General features: G+C 43.8%; 1 protein-coding gene across 2 annotated transcripts in view; it reads left to right on the forward strand.

Annotated features, from left to right (window-relative positions):
- Positions 1 to 19071, forward strand: part of LOC134350780 (NHS-like protein 1) — a 308666-nt gene that overhangs the window by 88914 nt on the left and 200681 nt on the right. The window contains exon 1 of one of the 2 annotated variants that reach the window (XM_063056465.1): positions 12732 to 12808. The exons of the other annotated variant lie outside the window; for it this stretch is intronic. Within the exon in view, the coding sequence (XP_062912535.1) occupies positions 12763 to 12808 (46 nt within the window). The 5' untranslated portion in view covers positions 12732 to 12762. Of the gene's footprint in view, positions 1 to 12731; positions 12809 to 19071 lie in introns of those variants that run through there. 2 annotated transcript variants of the gene reach the window in all.

Here is a 19071-nt window from a genome sequence, read left to right on the forward strand (position 1 = left end):
TCTCTCTATACCCAGGACTGTGTGGCTAGGCATAGCTCAAATGCCATCGATAAATTTGCTGATGATACAACCATTGTTGGCAGAATCTCAGAAGGAGACAAGAGGGCGTACAGGAGTGAGATATGCCAACTAGTGGAGTGGTGTCGCAGCAACAACCTGGCACTCAGTGTCAGCAAGACCAAGAGCTGGTTTGGACTTGGGAAGGGGTAGGACGAGGGATGATAGCCAATCCTCATAGAAGGAACAGAAGTGGAGAGGGTGAGCAATTTCAAGTTCGTGAGTATCAATCTCTCTGAGGGTCTAACCTGGTCCCAACTTATCGCTGCAGCTATAAAGAAGGCAAGATATTGGCTATATATCATTAGGAGTTTGAGGAGATTTAGTTTATCACCTAAAACCCCCAGACTTCTGCAATGTATCATGGAGACCATCCTGACAGGCTTTATCACTGTCTGTTATGGGTGGAGGTGGGGGGGGGGCGATTCTGCACAAGATCAAAAGAAGTTGCAGAAAGTTGTAAAATAAGTCAGCTCCATCATGGGTACGAGCCTCCATAGTATCTAAGACATCTTCAAGGAGCAGTGCTTGAGAAAGGCGGCATCCATTATTAAGGACCCCATCACCCAGGACATGCTCTCTTCTCATTGTTCCTGTCAGGAAGGAGGTACAGAAGCCTGAAGGCACACACTCAGCGATTCAGGAACAGCTTCTTCCCATCTACCATCTGATTTCTAAATGGATATTAAAAGTATGAACACTACTTCATTTTTTAAATATATTATTTCTGTTTTTGCACTATTATTCTTAATTTAACTATTTAACATGTATATACTTAATGTAATTCATTTATTTTTTGTATTATATATTACATTGTACTGCTGCTGCTAAGTTAACAAATTTCATGACGTGCTAGTGATAATAAACGATTCGGATTCTGAAATGTAGCATTGGAAATGTTTTGATTAATAAACCCACAGCAAGCTATAAGATCAGCTTTGTTTGTCGCATGCATCGAAACGTACAGTTTAATTGTTCTTTGCGTCAAATCAAAGCAGCAAGGATTGTGCTGGGCAGCCTGGCACCAACGTGGCACGTACGCAAATCACTAACCCTAACCGGTACGTCATTGGAATGTGGGAGGAAACCAGAGCACCCAGAGGAAACCCAGGCGGTCGGGGAGAACATACAGACTGTGGTGGGAATGAATGCAGATCTTACCGCCGACACTGTAAAGCGATGTGCTGACTGCTGTGCTAACATGGTACCTTATAGTTCCTATATATGCTCCTGTCGTAATGTCTTTTGTTATTGGTGACTGAGGGATAAATATTAGCCAAAGGCTAAACCACTTCCCTCCCCCATCTCTCCAAAATCATGTCATGGGGTATTTTAAATCTGTCTGAAAATGTTGACGGTGTCTTGTTTTAATGTAAAGCACTGCTGATAGTGCAAATTTGCTTGGCCTGGATTCCTTTCGTGTTTGAGTTACTGGACTGTGACTCGAACGCATGGCCTCCTGACTTAAGGCTGGAGTGCTGTTAAGTGAGTCACAGCTGACCAACATTCCAAAGCTTTCCCCAAAGTGCAATCGGAAAGAGAGTTGACAAAAGATGTACCACCTTCCCCACCTGCCTGCACATCTGTTTCACTTCCCCATCCAACTCTGCAGAATACACGATGTACAGGGCCTGGGATATATGGAAGATGGCCGATGGTGGTGGAAGTAACGCTTCAAAGCGTTGAAAACAAATTGGTCTGGTTTTTTATTGTTGCTGCCACATGTACCCGGATGAAATGAAAATCTTGTCTTGCAGTCTTGCAGATCCAATCATTACATAGTGCACTGGGGGTAAAATAGCAATGTAGAATAAAAACCATAAGCCATAGGAGCAGAATTAGGCCATTCGGTCCATTGAGTCTGCTCTACCATTCCACCATGGCTCATTTATTATCCCCCTCAACCCTGTTCTCCTGCCTTCTACCTGTAACGTTTGACACCCTGTCGAATCACAAACTCTTCAACCTCGTCTTTAAATATACCCAATGACTTGGCCTCCATAGCCGTCTGAATGAATTCCACAGATTCACCACAAAATGTAAAAGCTACTGAAAGAGTGCAGTGCAGGTAAACGATAAAGTGCAAGATCATAAAGATTTAGATTGTGAGGTCAAGCGTCCATCTTCTTTTACAAGAGGTCCGTTCTTGTTCTGGTAACAGTGGGTTAGAAGCTGTCCTCCAGCCTGGTTGACAATGTTTTCGGGCTTTTGTATCTTCTGCCTGATGGAAGAGGGGAGATGGAACACCCAGGGTTTGTGAGGTCTTTGATTAAATTGGCCACTTTACCAAAGCAGTGAGAATTATATACAGAGTCCATAGAGGAGAGACTAATTTCTGAGATATGTTGAGTTGTGTCCACAACTCTCTGCAGTTTCTTGCGGTCATGGGCAGAACAGTTGACATACCACCCCATGATGTATCCAAACAGAATGCTTTCTATGGGGCATCCATTAAAAATTGGTAGTTGACTCATCCTCTGAGAAATGAGTGCAGATTACCAGCACGAACTGTCTGGTACAGTCTCTACCAAGTCTCTTGAGCTTATTGTGGAAGACCACAATCTGTGCAGATTGGTATTAATAATTCCTCCTTGCTGATGATCAACACTGGTGCACCTCAGGGATGTGTGCTTAGCCCACTGCTGTACTCTCTTTACCCATGACTGTGTGCTAGGTATAGCTCAAATGCCATCTATGAATTTGCTGATGATACAGCCTCTTTTGGGAGAGTCTCAGATGGTGACGAGAGGGTGGACAGGAGTGAGATATGCCAACTAGTGGCGTGGTGTTGCAGTAACAACCTTGCATTCTACGTCAGTAAGACGGAAGAGCTGATTGTGAACTTCAGAAAAGGTAGGATGAGGGATAATGAACCAATCCTCTTGGAGGGATCAGAAGTGGAGAGAGTAAGCAATTTCAAGTTGTTGGGTGTCAAGATCTCTGAGGGTCTAACCTGATCCCAACATACCGATGCAGCTATAAAGAAGGCAAGACAGCGATGGATACCCAAGACACTCAAACTTCTACAGATGTACTGTGGAGACCATTCTGACAGGCTGCATCACTGTCTGGTATGGGGGGTCTCAGAAAGTCAGCGTCCATCATTAAGGACCCCCACTACCCAGGTCATGCCCTCTTCTCACTGTTACCATCAGGGAGGAGGTACAGAAGCCTGAAGGCACACACTCAACGATTCAGAAACCGCTTCTTCCCCTCTGTCATCCAATTCCTAAATGGATGTGGAACCCATGAACACTACCTCACTTTTATTATTTCTGTTTTTGCACTATTTTTAATTTAACTATTTAATAAGCATACATATGCTTACTGAAATTGATTTACTGTTTTTTTCCTGTATTTATCATGTATTGTGCTGCTGCAGCACTGTTAACAAGTTTCACGACATATGCCGGTGATATTAAACCTAACTTTGAATGGTTGAAGGGAAGAAGCTGTTCCTGAACCAGTGGTGTTGAATTAAGGGTTTCTGAACGTCCTACCTGATGGGAGCTCTGAGAAGATGGCGTGGCCCAAATGGTGGGGGTCTGTGATATCACCTTCTTGAAGTACAGCTTCATGTCGATACGACCAATAGTGGATAAGGATGTGATGGTAGTCTATAGGGTGGAGATCGCTATGCCAGTCCATAGTGATGATTGTTATTTGGAAAACTGAGATTGAGCTGGCAATTATATTAAAACTCACTTATCAGTATGTTTCTGCTGTGCAATTGTCATGTTAATTGAAATATTCTTTTAATCTGTCAAATCTCAGAGGGAGGGCTATATCCTCTACACAACACCCGGCATTCTGTAAATTGCAGAAGGGATTACAATATTCGAGATAGAAGCAGGAGAGAAAGTCAAAGGTTAACTCTTTGTCACACGCACGTCGAAATGCGTTATTTGTGTCCAATCAAATCGGCAAGGATTGTGCTGGGTAGTCTGCAAACATTATGCTCCTGGTGTCAACGTAGCGTGTCAACAATGTCAACGTAGCGTGCCCACAACTCACTAACCCTGTTCTGAAATGTTGAGTGTGTGTCTTCAGGCCCCTGTACCTCCTCCCTGATGGTAGCAATGACAAGAGGGCATTCATCTCAATTACAGTTTCTCGCTCTCCTATTGCTTTCTTACATTCTACTTCAACAGGCCCACAGTCCTCCGATGTTTTGTTTTTGTGCATTTTCCCCCATGAACCAGACACACAAGACTGGAGAAATTCTGAGAAGGAACATTTGTGTGACTGAGCTTCTGTGGTATCTTCCTGTCAATCCACACCCACAGAAACCATGCAGGGAGGTGGATGGGGTAAGGGTAAAATCAGTTCCCCAGATTCACCTGTGGCCAAATGCCATTCCCTTTACCCCTCTCCTCCTTTAAGATGCTCACTATACTTAACCAACCGTTTGGCTATGAAAGATTTCTTTTGACCTGACAGTGCCCTGTCTTGATACGCTGCTGGGATATTTTACCTGACTGGAGGTGCTTTGTAAATACAAACGTAGAAGCTGTTGTTTCTTCACTAAGGACAGATCAGTGAAACATCAGTACCCTGTTCACTGAGAACAGCACGGGTTGAACACTGGAGAATGGTGTAGTCAGAAGAATTTTAACTCAAATCTTTCCGAATACATTGAGGGGCGGGAGCAAGTGGCCTTGCAGTTTAAAACTGGAGGTTTTTTTTGTGGCATTTTCTTCATACAATGTATCTCTGTAACTGCAGTCTGTGCAGGGATTAGGTGGCGATAATGTCTGGGTAAACTCACATTGTCCGGGTTGGTACAAGGTTGTACTTGGTGAACAAGAGTCCATTATTCATGCTGTTTACAATGAGTCTTCCAAGAAATGTGGTGGAGTTTTCTGTCTCCCCCTCTTTGCTGGAATCGTTCCCTGGAATGTTACCAAATGCATTTAATTTGGGAGGACTTGGTGTACAGCTTGCTGGATGAAGGGGGACGTAGAGAAAGGTTGTGTCTTTATTCCCTGGAGTGCAGGAGAATGGGGGGAATTCTTAGAGGTATACAAAATTATAGACCGGGTGAATGCATGCAGGTTTTTATCCCCTTAGGCTGGTGCAACTACAACGAGACATTGTGGGTTTAGGGTGAAAGGTGTAATATTTAAGGGGAACCTGAGGGGGAGCTCCTTCACTCAGAGAGTGGTGAGAGTGTGGTATGAGTTGCCGGCGCAAGTTCAATTGCAACATTTACGAGAAGTTTGGATGGTAGATAGATGGGGGGTATGGAAGACATAGTCTGGGTGCAGAAGATCAAGTTGCATGTTATTTCCCTGTTTATCCTTTCAAGTTTAAAAGGGACCTGCGGGGCAACTTTTACAGGCAGAGGATGGTGAGAAAATGAAGCGGCTGCCAGGGGAAATGCTTGAGGCACGTACAATACTATTATTTATGAAACATTTGCACAGGTCCACAGAGAAGCAGGGTGTGAAAGGATATGGGATGAATGCGAGAAATCGACACTAATTAGGTGTGCACTGTGGTTGGCATGGACTATTTGGGCCGAAGGGCCTGTACCTGTGCTCTATTGCTATGTGACTCTATCTCTTGTTCACTTTGAATCTACTTTCCTCTACTCTTTCGGGAAAAACTATCTCACACCACTTTCACTGTATAAACAATATCTTCCCATCTTAGCTCTGGTTCTTTTTGCGAGTAGCCTATATAGCTGTCGCTGGGTACGGTCCATCATTATCCCACCAAAGCCAAGCAAATCTCCTCATCTCATTTGTTCAAACAGGCTCTTTGGCCCTTCTAGTTTGTGCTGACCCATTATTCTGCCTAGTCCCATTGACATGCATCTGGATCGTAAGCCTCCATACCCCTCTCATCCATGTACCTATCCAGATTTCTCTTAAATCTTGAAATCAAAAATGCATCTACCACATGCTTGCTTGCATTTACAAAATTTACAAAATATACAAAAATGCCTCTGAAATCTCCTTTCAGTCTCCAACACCTCAGGATATAAAGTGTTAACCAATTCAACCCTTCCCTGTAACTCTTAAGTCCTGGCATCACCCTTGTAAATTTTCTCTGCTCCCTTTCAATCTTATTGATGTTTTTCCTGTAGGGAGGTGACCCGAACTGCTACAGGCACTGAAGGGCTTGAGCTGTCCGAGATGCCAGACAGGTGGGCACTGTTTTCCCTGCAGTTAAGGAGGCTGAGGGGCAAACTTATAGAGGTTTATAAAATCATGAGGAGGCATAGATGAGATGGATAGTCAACCTTCAATTCGTGGTGAGTCGACTGGAGGGACTGGTTTGAGGTGAGAGGACAAAAAGATATAAAAGGGAACCTGAGGGGTATTTTTTTCTTTGGCAAAACAAGGTGTTGGGCATATGGAATGACCTATCAGCTACAGAGGTGGGTGCAATTACAAGTCTTTAAAAACACTTGGATAGGTACAGAGATGGGAGAGGTTTGGAAGAATACGGACAAAAACAAGGGCAAATGGGATTATTTTAGTTGGGTATCTTGGCCAGCATGGATTAGATTTATTTGTTTATTGGGATACAGCGCAGAATAGGCCCTTCTGGCCCTCTGAGCTGCGCAGTGCAGTGCAGCAACCCCCAAGTTTAATCCTAATCACAGGACAATTCACAATGACAAATTAACCTACCAAATGCATCACCTTTGGACTGTGGGATTGGGCCAGCTTCTGTGCTCTATATCTCTGATTATTCTTTAAGTGGTTTAAAGTAAATTGATTATCAAAGTATGTCATCTGTCTGATTCACAGAGGAACAAAGAAATACAATAAAATAGATGAAAAACTATGCACAAAGACAGATGAACAACTAATGTGAAAAAGATGATAATCTGTGCAGATACAAAAAAAGCTAATAATAATATACTACCTTGAGATTTATTTTCTTTCAGGCATTTACAGGTAAATAGATACAATAGAATTTATGAAAAATTACACTCAGTGGCCACTTAATTAGGTATACGTGTACACCTCTTTAATGCAAATATCTAAACAATCATGTGGCAGCAAATCAATGCATAAAAGCGGCGGCCATGGTCTAGAGGTTCAGTTATTGTTCAGACCAAACATCAGAATGGGGAAGGAATGTGATCTAAGTGACTTTGACAGTGAAGTGATTGTTGGTGCCAGACAGGGTTGTTTGAGTATCTCAGAAACTGCTGATCTCCTGGCAGTTTCACACACAACAGTCTCTAGAGATTGCAGAGAATGGAGTGAAAATCAAAAATATATATATATAGTGAGTGGCAGTTCTGTGGGCAAAAATGCCTTGTTAATGACAGACGTCAGAGAAGAAAGGCCGGACTGATTCAGATGGATAGGAAGGTGAGTCGAGGGCCTCCGTTGGTCAGAGTTTACAATGGATGTTGCATCCTGGCTGTCTAGATAGGCAAGCCTGGGCAGTACGATATGGAGGGCAAGCTGTTGCCCATGTAGCAAGCTCCCTCTCTCCACACATCTGATTAACCTAAAGGAACAGCAGAAATCTGTACAGTTTGGTACCATCAGTGTCACAGGGGAAGCTGGTGCTCATTGAACTCACTGTAGGACTGCCTTAGGGCCTCCAGCTTCGGAATTTTCCCTCGGGGTTTACTCCTAAAGCCTTCCCCGTGAGTAGCCGCAAGGCAGTGGAGGTTTGAGATCAGAGTTTTCCTTCTAGATGAGCTGCCAACCACGGCTGACGAGCCCCACCTGCCTGAAGCGACTGGTTTTAAGGTGTCAGTAACCCGCCTTTGCCCCTTCTCCCGTCAGTAGAAATAATTCCGCTGGGCTTAGTAGCTAAGCCACCCGTGAAGGCCAGGAGCTGGACTTGGCTGTCAGAGGCTACTTGAACCACATGACATTGGGAGCATTTAACAGGTAGTGGGAGTTCCTGCATTACCACCCCCGGTTATAAGAACCTTGAGGAAGGTGACAGTAACTCAGACAACCACATGCTACTACAGCGGTGTGCAGAAGAGCATCTCTGAACACACAACACGTCGAACCGTGAAATGGATGGGCTACAGCAGCAGAAGACCACGGACATGAACTCAGTGACCAATTTATTAATTACAGGAGGTACCTGAGACGGTGGCCACTGAGTGTGTGTGTAAGCAGACTGTTTAAGTACAAAAAAACTCGTGAATACTGTACTACCTTGGGATTCATTTTCTTGCAAGCATTCATGGGAAAATAAATACAGTAGAATTTATGAAAAACTATACATAAAGACTGACAAACAACCAACGTGCATAAGAAGACATTGTGCAAAATGAAGAAAAATAGTACTGAAACCACAAGTCGTAAAGATTCCTTGAAAGTGAGTCTGTATGTTGTAGAATCAGTTCAGAGTCGTAGTGAGTGATTGAAGCCGGCTTATGGGGCCGAATGGTCTCCCCGTGTTTCTGACTCATAAAAACTAACAGCCCTGTTCCTGGCCACTGCCGATAACATAGAAACAGCCACTGGTAACAAAGGTCCCCTTTGTTTGGCCCAGGCACCAGAGAGTCGTCCGACACTGCCTCCTTTCTCTCAGTGTAACCGAGACGCTGTTATAGGTGCGTGCGTTAGTGGTCCGCTGAATGAAAAGGGCCCTTTGGAATAAAGCCGTGTGGAACGCTGACAGCAAGTGGCATTGAAACCCGAGCTTTGTCAGGCCTGTAAAAATGTTTTCCTTTGGGTTCTCCCTGTTACTATAACTAGAGCATGGAATCATGCTTGTGAGTTTATCTTGACACCCTTGCTAATCAAGAACCTATCAATCTCTGCTTTAAATATACCCAATGACTTGGCCTCACTGCCGTCTGTGGCAATGAATTCCACAGATTCACCACTTCTGGCTAAAGAAGTTCCTCCTTTTCTCTGTTGTAAAAGGGACGACCTGTATACTGAGGTTGTGCCTTCTGGTCCTAGACTCTCCCTCAGAAGGGAAGTTATCCACCCTGGTTCAGCAGCCCGATAGTTGTAAGGTAATAACTGTTCGTGAACCTGGTGCTGCGGGACCTGGGGAAGTTGGCTGGACAATTTAATTTCTCAATCAGGTTTGTTTGTTTATTTATTCAGAGCTGCAGTGTGGATTAAGCCCTTCTGGCCCAATAAGCTGCACCACCCAGTAACCCAGGTATTTAACATTAGCTTAATCACAGGACAATTTACGATGACCAATTAACCTACTAACTGTGGGAGGAAACCGGAGCATCTGGAGGAAACTGCGGTCAGGAGGAGAACGTATGGAGACTCCTTACAGAGGATGCTGGATTTGAACTCCCAACTCTGATCCCTGAGCTGTAATAGCATCATGCTAACCACCATACTGCCGAGGCGCCCAAGCGTGTCGTGAAACTTTTGTTTTGCGGCAGCGCTACAGTACAATTCATAAAAATCACTATAAATTACAATAAGAAAAAAAATTTATCAAAAGGAGTGCAAAAAGGAGAGCAAAACCAGTAAGGTAGTGACCATGGGTTCTATGTCCATTCAGAAATCTGATGGCAAAGGGGAAGAAGTTTTCCTAAAACATTGAGTGTGCATCTTCAGGCTCCTGTACCTCCTTCCTGATGGTAGCAGTGAGAAGAGGGCAAGTTCTGGGTGATGGGGGTCCTCAGTGACGGAAGAATGGATGCCCCGTTTTTAAGGCATCACCTTTTGAAGATGTCCTCTATTGAGGAAGCTGGTGCCCATGAAGAAGTTGACTGCGTTTGCAGCCCTGTGCAGCTTTTAATGAGCTTTGTCTGTACAGCACTCTGGGGCAGGAATTTGCAGAGCTAAGCTTGGTCCCAGCTGTCTGTCGTACTGGCTGTTATAAAAGAACAATCTGGTCTTTCACACTTCCCTCTGCACCACCTCTTGCAGCCATGCAAAACGGACTGCTCCTTTCCAGCAGTTAACTGTGAACCTGCTCCCGCCACTGCACCTTCCTTCAAAAGGACAACTTGTGGCTTCCAGAACTTGCCCTCTGCTCATTGCTATCGTCAGGGAAGAAGTATAGGAGCCTGAAGATGCACACTCAACGATTCAGGAACAGCTACTTCCCCTCCACCATCTGATTTCTGGCGAATCTATGAATAGTACCTCACTATATTTGCTCTCTTGCATTTTTTTAAATGTATTTTAATTTTTAAGATGTATTTCTTATTGTAATTAATAATTTACATATTGCTCTGTACTGCTGTCACAAAACAAATTTCACAACATCTGTCAGTGATAATAAACCTGTTCTGACTCTGAAATGTCTCCTTGCCTATCTCCAGACTTGTGCAAATGTGTCTACACAGTCTCTTTGCCTGAGGGATGAGAGCATAGTCCACAATCTCTGTGCTGACCGACCAAGATGCAGTCTATTATCCCCCCATTTTACATACAACCAATCTATCTACAGTACTAAGCTATCTTGTGTATTTATATTTATTGTGTTCTTTATCTTTTATCTTATTATGTCTTTTTTCCAGATCGCAGTAACAATTATTTTGTTTTAGAATTAGAATAGAATTTATTTAAACCTTACATCCGTCCCACAGCGTGAGGGAGTAAAAATTTTGCATTATGACTCCGTCGCAATGTACAGACTTGTGAATTTACAAGTCTAATGGGTTGTAGAAAGAAGCTGTCCCAAAGCCGGTTGGTCGTGGCTTTAATGGTGCAGTACCGTTTGCCAGACGGAAGCAGCTGAAACAGTTTATGGGTGGGATGACTGGTGTCCCCAGTGATCTACCAGGCCTTCTTTCTGCACCTGCTGCTATAAATGTTCTCAATGGGGAGATGTTCACATCCACAGATGCGGTGGCTGTCCGTACCACTCTCTACAGTGCCCAGTGATCAAGGTTGGCGCAGTTCCCGTACCAGGTGGTGATATGGCCAGTGAGGATGTTCTCAAATGGTGCCCTTATAGAAAGTCTTGAGGATCTGGGGGCCCACGCCTTTACACTTGGGTATTGGAAAAGACATTAAACAAGCTTGAGTTCCCTGCTTGTCCATCTACCTTGTCTAAATGTCTCTTAAACAGGCTGAGTGAGCTAGGGTTTTGCCTCTTTAGATCGAAGAAGGATGAGGATTAGATTAGATTATGAGGATACTCAGTCCTTGTTTATTGTCATTTAGAAATGCATGCATTAAAAAATGATACAATGTTCCTCCAGTGATTTTGATGAGGTGTACAAGAGGCATAGAATGAATTGCCAGCGTCTCTTTCCCAGGGTGGCATCGGCCAACACCAGAGGACCTTTACTTAAGGTGAAGGGAAGAACATACGGGGGGGGAATGTCAGAAGGTTTTTTACACACAGAATGGTGAGTGAGTGGAATGTGTTGCCTGGGTGGTGGCAGAGGCAGATGCACTCGGGAGACTTGAGGAACATTTGGATAGGCACGTGAATGAAATGAAAATGGAGGGTTAAGTGGGAGGGAAGGGTTTGATCCGTCATGAAGCAGGTTAATATAGGTTGCACGGCACTGTGTGTGGAAGGGCCATTTACTGTGCCGTACGGTCGCTATTGTATCCGTTTCTAGCGGCTCCCCAAGCAGGGTGTTCCAGACACCTATGTGTGGTGGTAGGGCAGCATAGTGGTTAGCACAACACTCTACAGCACAGGGTTCAATTCCCAGCATTGCCTGTAAGGAGTTTGTACCTTCTCCCCCATGACTACGCGGGTTTCCTCCGGATTCTTCGGTTTCCAGAGACATACCAGAAGGGAGGCTAATTGTTCATTGTAAATTGTCCCATGATTAGGCTAGGATTAAATCGGGGGATTGCTAGGCAGCCTGGCTGGAAGAGCTTGTTCTGCACTGTATCTCAATAAAATTACTAGCCCCACACATCTTTAAACATCTCACGTTGTTCAGATTCAGATGCTCAGAATCTGGTCACAAAACAACAAAGTTCATGACATGCGTCAGTGATGATAACCTGATTCTCATTAAAATCCGAATGTTTAGAAACGTTGATGGTTTGACATCTGGTTTACTCATTATCCAGAGCATGGTGTGTGGTTGGAGTTGGAGATGGGATCCAGAGTTCTCCTTTTAAATTCACAGGAAACCCTCTCCTGCCCTCAGTGCAACACATGACTGAGAAACAAGGTATTAATAAAGGTAAAGATCTAAAGATGAGCTTTATTCGTCATGTGTACATCAAAACATCGTCTGTTTATTGATTTCCATAGTTGCTGCCTGACCTCCAGCAACTTGTGTGTGTTGCCCTGCATTTCCAGTATCAGCAGAATCACTTGCATCTCTGGTGTTAGATTATTGAAGGCTTAGTGCAGTTGGCTTCTGTACATAAACCTCCAATCATGAGATGACCTGATAATGTGATTTTAAGTGCTGACTGAAAGTTAAATGTCTGAAACCATGAGCCAGAGTAATTGGGATCAGTTTCCAGAAGAAGATTGCCGTCTTTATGAAATCTAGCCGTGACTGATTAACTCCATGGAGTGTGGCCTACTAAACAGGCACAGTACAGAGTCCTGGCCTCTGAAACAGATTCTTAATATAAAGTTATTGACTCAGTGCCAAAGTTGATGGTGCACAATTCATTATAAATAGCTTCTCCTCTTCTCTTCCCCTGGGAACCTGGTGAGGTCTCCGTGTGCAGCCAAGCAGGATAAGCACACAGTTCGGGGCTGCCTGATCCTCATTAGCGTTCGAGCCGAGGGGTGTGTTTGGAGCGTTGGTTGTAGCTCTGAGAATCGGTGTGAGCAGGGAGGAAGGAAGACAGACGGATGCCTGTGAGAGGAATTCACAGAGGGAGCTGCCGAGGAGTGAGAAGTCAGTAGACTTGAGTTTTTACACGTCACTTGAGCACTACTTGGTTGTTTTGTTTTGCTTTGCGAACCTGATGTGTGAATTCCTTTCATAGTGGCAAGGATGCAGCCTATTTTGTAAGTGGGGAGAGCCATCGGAAATCGGAGGTGCCAAGGGTGTTGGGAACAGAGTTCAGGATTCCCTTAAAGTTTAACTTGCTGCATGAGTCAGGTGCAAGTAAGGCAAATATAAAGTTTGCATTCGTTAAAAAAGGGCAGCGTGTTGTAGCGTCAGCGATCACTGATCGGGCTTCGATTTCTGGCGCTCTCTCTGAGGAGCTTGTGCGTTTTCCCCGTGACCACGTGGCGTTCCAGATTCCTCCCACACACATTTATTCTTAAATTTTTCGCCCCAATGGACAGTTTCACATTTTCCCCCTCTATGTGTGATCTTTAGTCTCAGTAGCTTAGAATAATGCAACACAGTGCCAGTGGTTCAATTCCTGCTCTCTCCGCGACCTCATGGATTTCCCCACGCCCGGAGGACGAAGGGTTATGCTACGTTGTGGGCGTGCTCTGTTAGCGCCGGAACCGTGGCGACAAACACAGGTTGACCCCAGCACAATCAGCGATTTGATTCCAGAACCAGAATATGTCGGCGTGTCGTGAAATTTCTTGTCTTTGTGGCAAAAGTACAATGCAGCACATAATAACTGAAACTAAAAACTGTGAATTCTAGTAAGTTGTGTGTACACACTCCTTCAGGCTTCTGTACCTTCTCCCTGATGGTAGCAATGAGAACAAGGCATGACCTGGGTGACGTGGGTCCTTAATGATGGACGCTGCCTTCTGGAGGCATCGCTCCTTGAAGATGCAAACAACGCATTTCACTCTATGTGTCTATGTATGTGTGACAAATAAAGCTAATCTTTTATCTTTAAAAACAAGGATGCAATGCTGTATAGTGTTGGCCCGCTGTCATTTGGAATATTGTGAGTAATTTTAGGACTTGTAGCTAAGGAAGAATATACTAACCTTGGAAAGAGTCCTGAGGAGTTTCACACGAATGATCCTAAAAATGAAGGACATAATGTATGAGGAGCATTGTCACCGTATACTACCCTGAGATTCATTTTCCTTGCAGGCATTTACTGGAAAATAGAGAAATACAGTAGAATTTATGAAAACTATACATAATTTATTAAAAACTGTCAAATAACCAATATGCAAATAAAAGTAAATAATTAATCAGAATCAGGTTTATATATAAATAAAATAGTTAAATAAGTAGTGCTGAAAAGAAATAAAGAAGTAGTGAGGTAGTGTTCATGGGTTCAATGTCCATTCAGAAATCGGATGGCAGAGGGGAAGAAGCTGTTCCTGTGTGCCTTCACGCTCCTGTACCTCCTTCCTGACGGTAGCTGTGGTAATACTGAGAACACGGGTTGTAGGTTGTGGAATTAGTCCAGTGTTGAGGTGAGTAAACTTACCCACTCTGGTTCAGGTGTCTGATGGTTGAAGGGTAATAACTGTTTCTGAACCTGGTGCTGTGGGATCTGAGGCTCTGTGGGATCCTGATGGCAGCAATGAGAAGAGAGCAAGGCCTGAATGCTGGGGTGCTGCTTTCTTGTGGCAGTGCTCACTGTAGATGGTGTGTTTTGCCTGTGATGGCACATTCATGCCTTATTTATATATAGGTATCTGTTAGTCTCATGAGACCATGGATTTGCTCCTTGGAAAGTTTCCAGGGCGCAGGCCTGGGCAAGGTTGTATGGAAGACTAGCAGTTGCCCATGCTGCAAGTCTCCCCTCTCCACGTCACTGATGCTGTCCAAGGGAAGGGCATTAGGACCCATACAGCTTGGCACCAGTATTGTCACAGAGCAATGTGTGGTTAAGTGCCTTGCTCAAGGACACAACATGCTGCCTCAGCCAAGGCTCAAACTAGCAACCTTCAAATCACTTGACAAACACCTTAACCACTTGGCCACACGCCAACACCTTATAATGCCTTATTTAAAAGACTCTTAAATATCATATCTGGCAGCTCATACTAATATACATATATATTCTGATGAAGGGTCTTGGTCCGAAATGTCGACTGTTTATTGAGTTCCATAGATGCTGCCTGACCTGCAGAGTTCTTCCAGCATTTTGTCTGTGTTGCTCCAGTATCCCTCATGTCTAAATGAATGCTTGCTTCATTTCTATCCTGATTGATACAAATGTCACCACCCTGCTCTCTCACACTGTTGCCACGTCAGAACAGTACTTGGATAGTTCTGTGCAGTGTTCCAAAGAGTTGCAATAATAAAACAACCTGGAGTATAATGTTGATTTCTGGTTGCGTCATTATAGGAAGGATGTGGAAGCTTTAGAGAGGCTGCAGAGGAGGTTTACCAAGTTGTTGCCTGGATTAGAGAGCATGTTTTATGAGGAGAGGTTAAGTAAGCTTGGGCTTTTCTCTTTGGAGTGTAGGGGGATGAAAGATGAAGTGATAGAGGTGTACAAGATGGTAAGAAGTATGAATAGAGTAGACTGCAATGCCCTTTTCCCAGGGTGAAAATGGCTAATATGAGAGGGCATAATTTTAAGGTGATTGGAGGAAAGTATGAGGGGATGTCAGAGATAGATTTTTTTTTAACAGAGTGATTTAAAAGGACAACATAACATTGTGGGTCACTGTGCTGTAGGGTTCTGTGTTCTATGTTAAACAACTTGAATAGTAGAACATATCTGAATGAAGTTAAATGCTAAATCTTTGCATCATGTTTTGAAGAAAGTTGGCCTCTTTAGATAGTGAAAGCAATCGTAAAGGAATTTATCAACATGATGATCTTTCAGTTTCTGAAATGTGTCTTGGCTTTTAAACAGGGCTGTTGGGCAAATGCCTTGTAATTGAAGCCTCATTAGTCCAATAGTAAACAGGAAAAATAGATCTATCTGTGAAGGGATAAGTAATTGCAAAAGCGATTAACATCCAGGCTTGGGTGTATGAGTTGTTAATACACATGATTTTTGTAGTCTTTTCAAACATGGACCGCACTGGATGCATATTGAATTGTTTGATAGATTCTTTCCAATATTTAGAACATGGGACAAACTGTATAGTACAGAAAAGGCCATTTAGCTCACCATGTTGTGTCAACCTTTCAACCCAGTCCAAGAAAAAGTCTAACTCCTCCCTCCCACGTAGCCCTCCATGTTCTCTATCATCCATCTGCCTAAGAGCCTGCCTCTACCACCATCCCTGGCAGTGCATTCCACACACCGACCGGCCACTCTCTGTGTATATATGAAAAAAAGCACTTGCCTTTGACATCCTCCTGACATTTTTCTCCAATCACCTTAAATTCATGCCGCCTCGTAATGGCCATTTCTGCCCTGGGATGAAGTCTCTGGCCGTCCACTCGGACACCTTGTACACCTCTATCAAATCAGCTCTCACCCTCCTCCGCTCCAAAGTGAAAAGCCGAGCTTGCTCAACCTATCCTCATGAAGAAACGCTCTCTAATCCAGGTAGCATCCTGGTAAACTGCCTGTGCAGCCTCTCTAAAGCTTCCACATTATTCCTAAAACTGAACCCAATACTCCAAGTGTGGTCTGACCAGGTTTTTATAGAGCCTCAACTTTACCTCACGGCTCTTAAACTCAATCCCCTGACTCATGAAGGCCAACACACCATTCTCCTCCTTAACCACTCTATCAACTTGCATGGCAACTTTGAGGGTCTTATAGACATGAACCCCAAGATCCCTCTGTTCCTCGACACTGCTACGAATCTGGCCATTAACCCTTTATTCTAATATATTTTTTGATAGAATTCAGTAAAATTGGACTAAAAGGACAACTTCAGCTCAGAAAAACATTAACGCAGTCTCTGTCAAGCTCTAGTTGATAGCAATATTAGCAACTAACAGACAGGTTTGAAGTCTGGTGACCTTATTAAAATTTACCTCTGCCTGCAAGGCCCCCTTTATCACTGTACAGAGCGGGGAATTTCACAGATAAATGAGGTTGTTCAGTAGTCTGTGTGTATTTTCAAACTACATTCTTTAACCTTAATGAGCAATCTGTAGGTTCTCCATGGTTGATGATTTTAGTCTGGACCTTTCCTGTCAATTATTGGGGAAAATAAGTCTCACCGATGAAATAACTCTGTATTTCTTCATTTACGTTCTTTTCTTTACGGCCATTAGACATAGGAGCAGAATTAGACCATTTGGGCCATTGAGTCTGCACCAACGTTCCATAATGTCTGATTTATCATCCCTCTCAACCCCATTCCCCTGCCTTCTCCCTGTAACCTTTGACACCCTGATTAATCAATCTCCACTTTAAATATACCCAATGATCTGGCCTCCGCACATGTCAGTAGCAGTGAATTCCACAGATCCAATACCCTCTGGCTAAAGAAATTCCTCCTCATCTCTGTTCTAAATGGACATCCTTCTGATCTGGGGCTGTACCCTCTGGTCATAACCAATGCCTACCTTGCTGTTTTCGGGTATTTGATTGCGTTGAAAGTGCTGCAAAAAATACAAATAATCAGCCGTCATGGATTGGCAGAATGGACTCAATGGGCCAAATGGCCTTTAACTCCACTCCTTTGTCTTGTGGTGCAAATCAAATCAAATTCTTTCAGTTAATTGAGTTCTTCCTAAATGTGAATTTTAAAATCTTTCAAGAAGTTCAAAATTATCCACAGATTTAATGTAGATGAATGATACAATAAATGGGCCAGAAAATAATGTAGACGATTGATTGATTTGAGGTAAATTCCTTTAGACTGTGCAGAGCAGTATCCAGTTTTCTTATTCCTCTCCAGCTTTCGGACTATTGTTGTTCTGCTGATTATTGCCTTGTGAGCTAGCCACTTGGCCTTAGATGAAGGTCGCTGTGCAAGGTCAAGCTAAGTTCATTATCAAAGTGCGTATCTGTGACCATGAGATTAATCTTCTTGCACGCGTTTAAAGAAAATAAGCACAACAGAATCTAGGAAAAGGCATACATAAACAAGGACTAACAACCAATGTGCAAAAGGAGACAAATTGTGTAAATGAATAAATAATGAGAACATGAGTTGAAGAGTCCTTGAAAGTGAGTCTGCAGGTTGTGGAGTCAGTTCAGAGTTGAGGTGAGTGAAGTTGTCCTCAATGATCCAGGGGCCTGATGGTTGAGGGGTAATAACTGTTCCTGAACCTGGTGGTGTGGGACCTAAGGCTCCTGGAAGTAGCCAGAAGAGAGTATGACCAGGATTGTGGGAGTCCCCGGTGCTTTCCTGCAGCTCCTTGCAGATGTGCTCAGTGGTGGAGAAGGCTTTGCCTGTGATGGACTGGGCTACATCTGTCACTCTTGTAGGCTTTTCCGTTCCCGGGCATTAGTGTTTCCATCCTAGGCTGAGATGTAACCAGTCAGAATATTTACTTGTTTATTGAGATACAGTGCAGAATAGGCCCTTCCGGCCCTTAGGGCCATGTTGCCTGGCAACCACCACTTTGACCCTAGTCTAATCACGGGACAATTTACAATGACCAATTAACCTACCAACCGGTACGTCCTTGGAATGTGGGAGGAAACCAGAGCACCCGGAGGAAACCCACACAGCCACAGGGAGAACGCAAAACTCCTTACAGGCAGCGGAGGGAATTGAACCTGAGCCGTAAAGCGCTACGCTAACCACTGCGCTTCTGTGTGCATCTATAGAAGTTCTGTCAAAGTTTGTGAGATGAACATTCTGTTGTTGCAACACTGGAGTGAGATGTAGACCTGAATTTGCTTAATAGAATGTGTACAGAATGCTTAATTCAAACCTCAGACAGAAGCCACAGGGCACAGCTTTACAAACCAAATGTAATCAGATGCTTGGTCTGAAATAAAAATAGGCTGTTAGCCTGAAACACTAAATCTGTTTCTCCATCCATTGACGTCGTACAGTACTGTACGTTTTTATCATGGCTATTCAGACTCTTGAAGGGCTGCAGTGAGTGAGAGACTCTAATCCTGATAACGCAGGCTCTCTCAGTGAATCCATTTATGTCAGGCCAGGCTGCAGAATGAGTTGCTGTTGTAAATTCACTGCTTGTACAGTGTCTGTAAGCACTGTGTTCATATGCCAGTTTGCTCTGCATTAGACCATAAGGCCATAAGACAAAGTAGGCCATTCGGCCCATCGAGTCTGCTCCACCATTTTATCATGAGCTGATCCATTTTATCCTATTTAGTCCCACTGCCCCACCTTCTCACCATAACCTTTGATGCCCTGGCTACTCAGATACCTATCAATCTC

This window comes from Mobula hypostoma, chromosome 8, assembly GCF_963921235.1.
Source record: "Mobula hypostoma chromosome 8, sMobHyp1.1, whole genome shotgun sequence".
NCBI classification, from domain to species: domain Eukaryota; kingdom Metazoa; phylum Chordata; class Chondrichthyes; order Myliobatiformes; family Myliobatidae; genus Mobula; species Mobula hypostoma.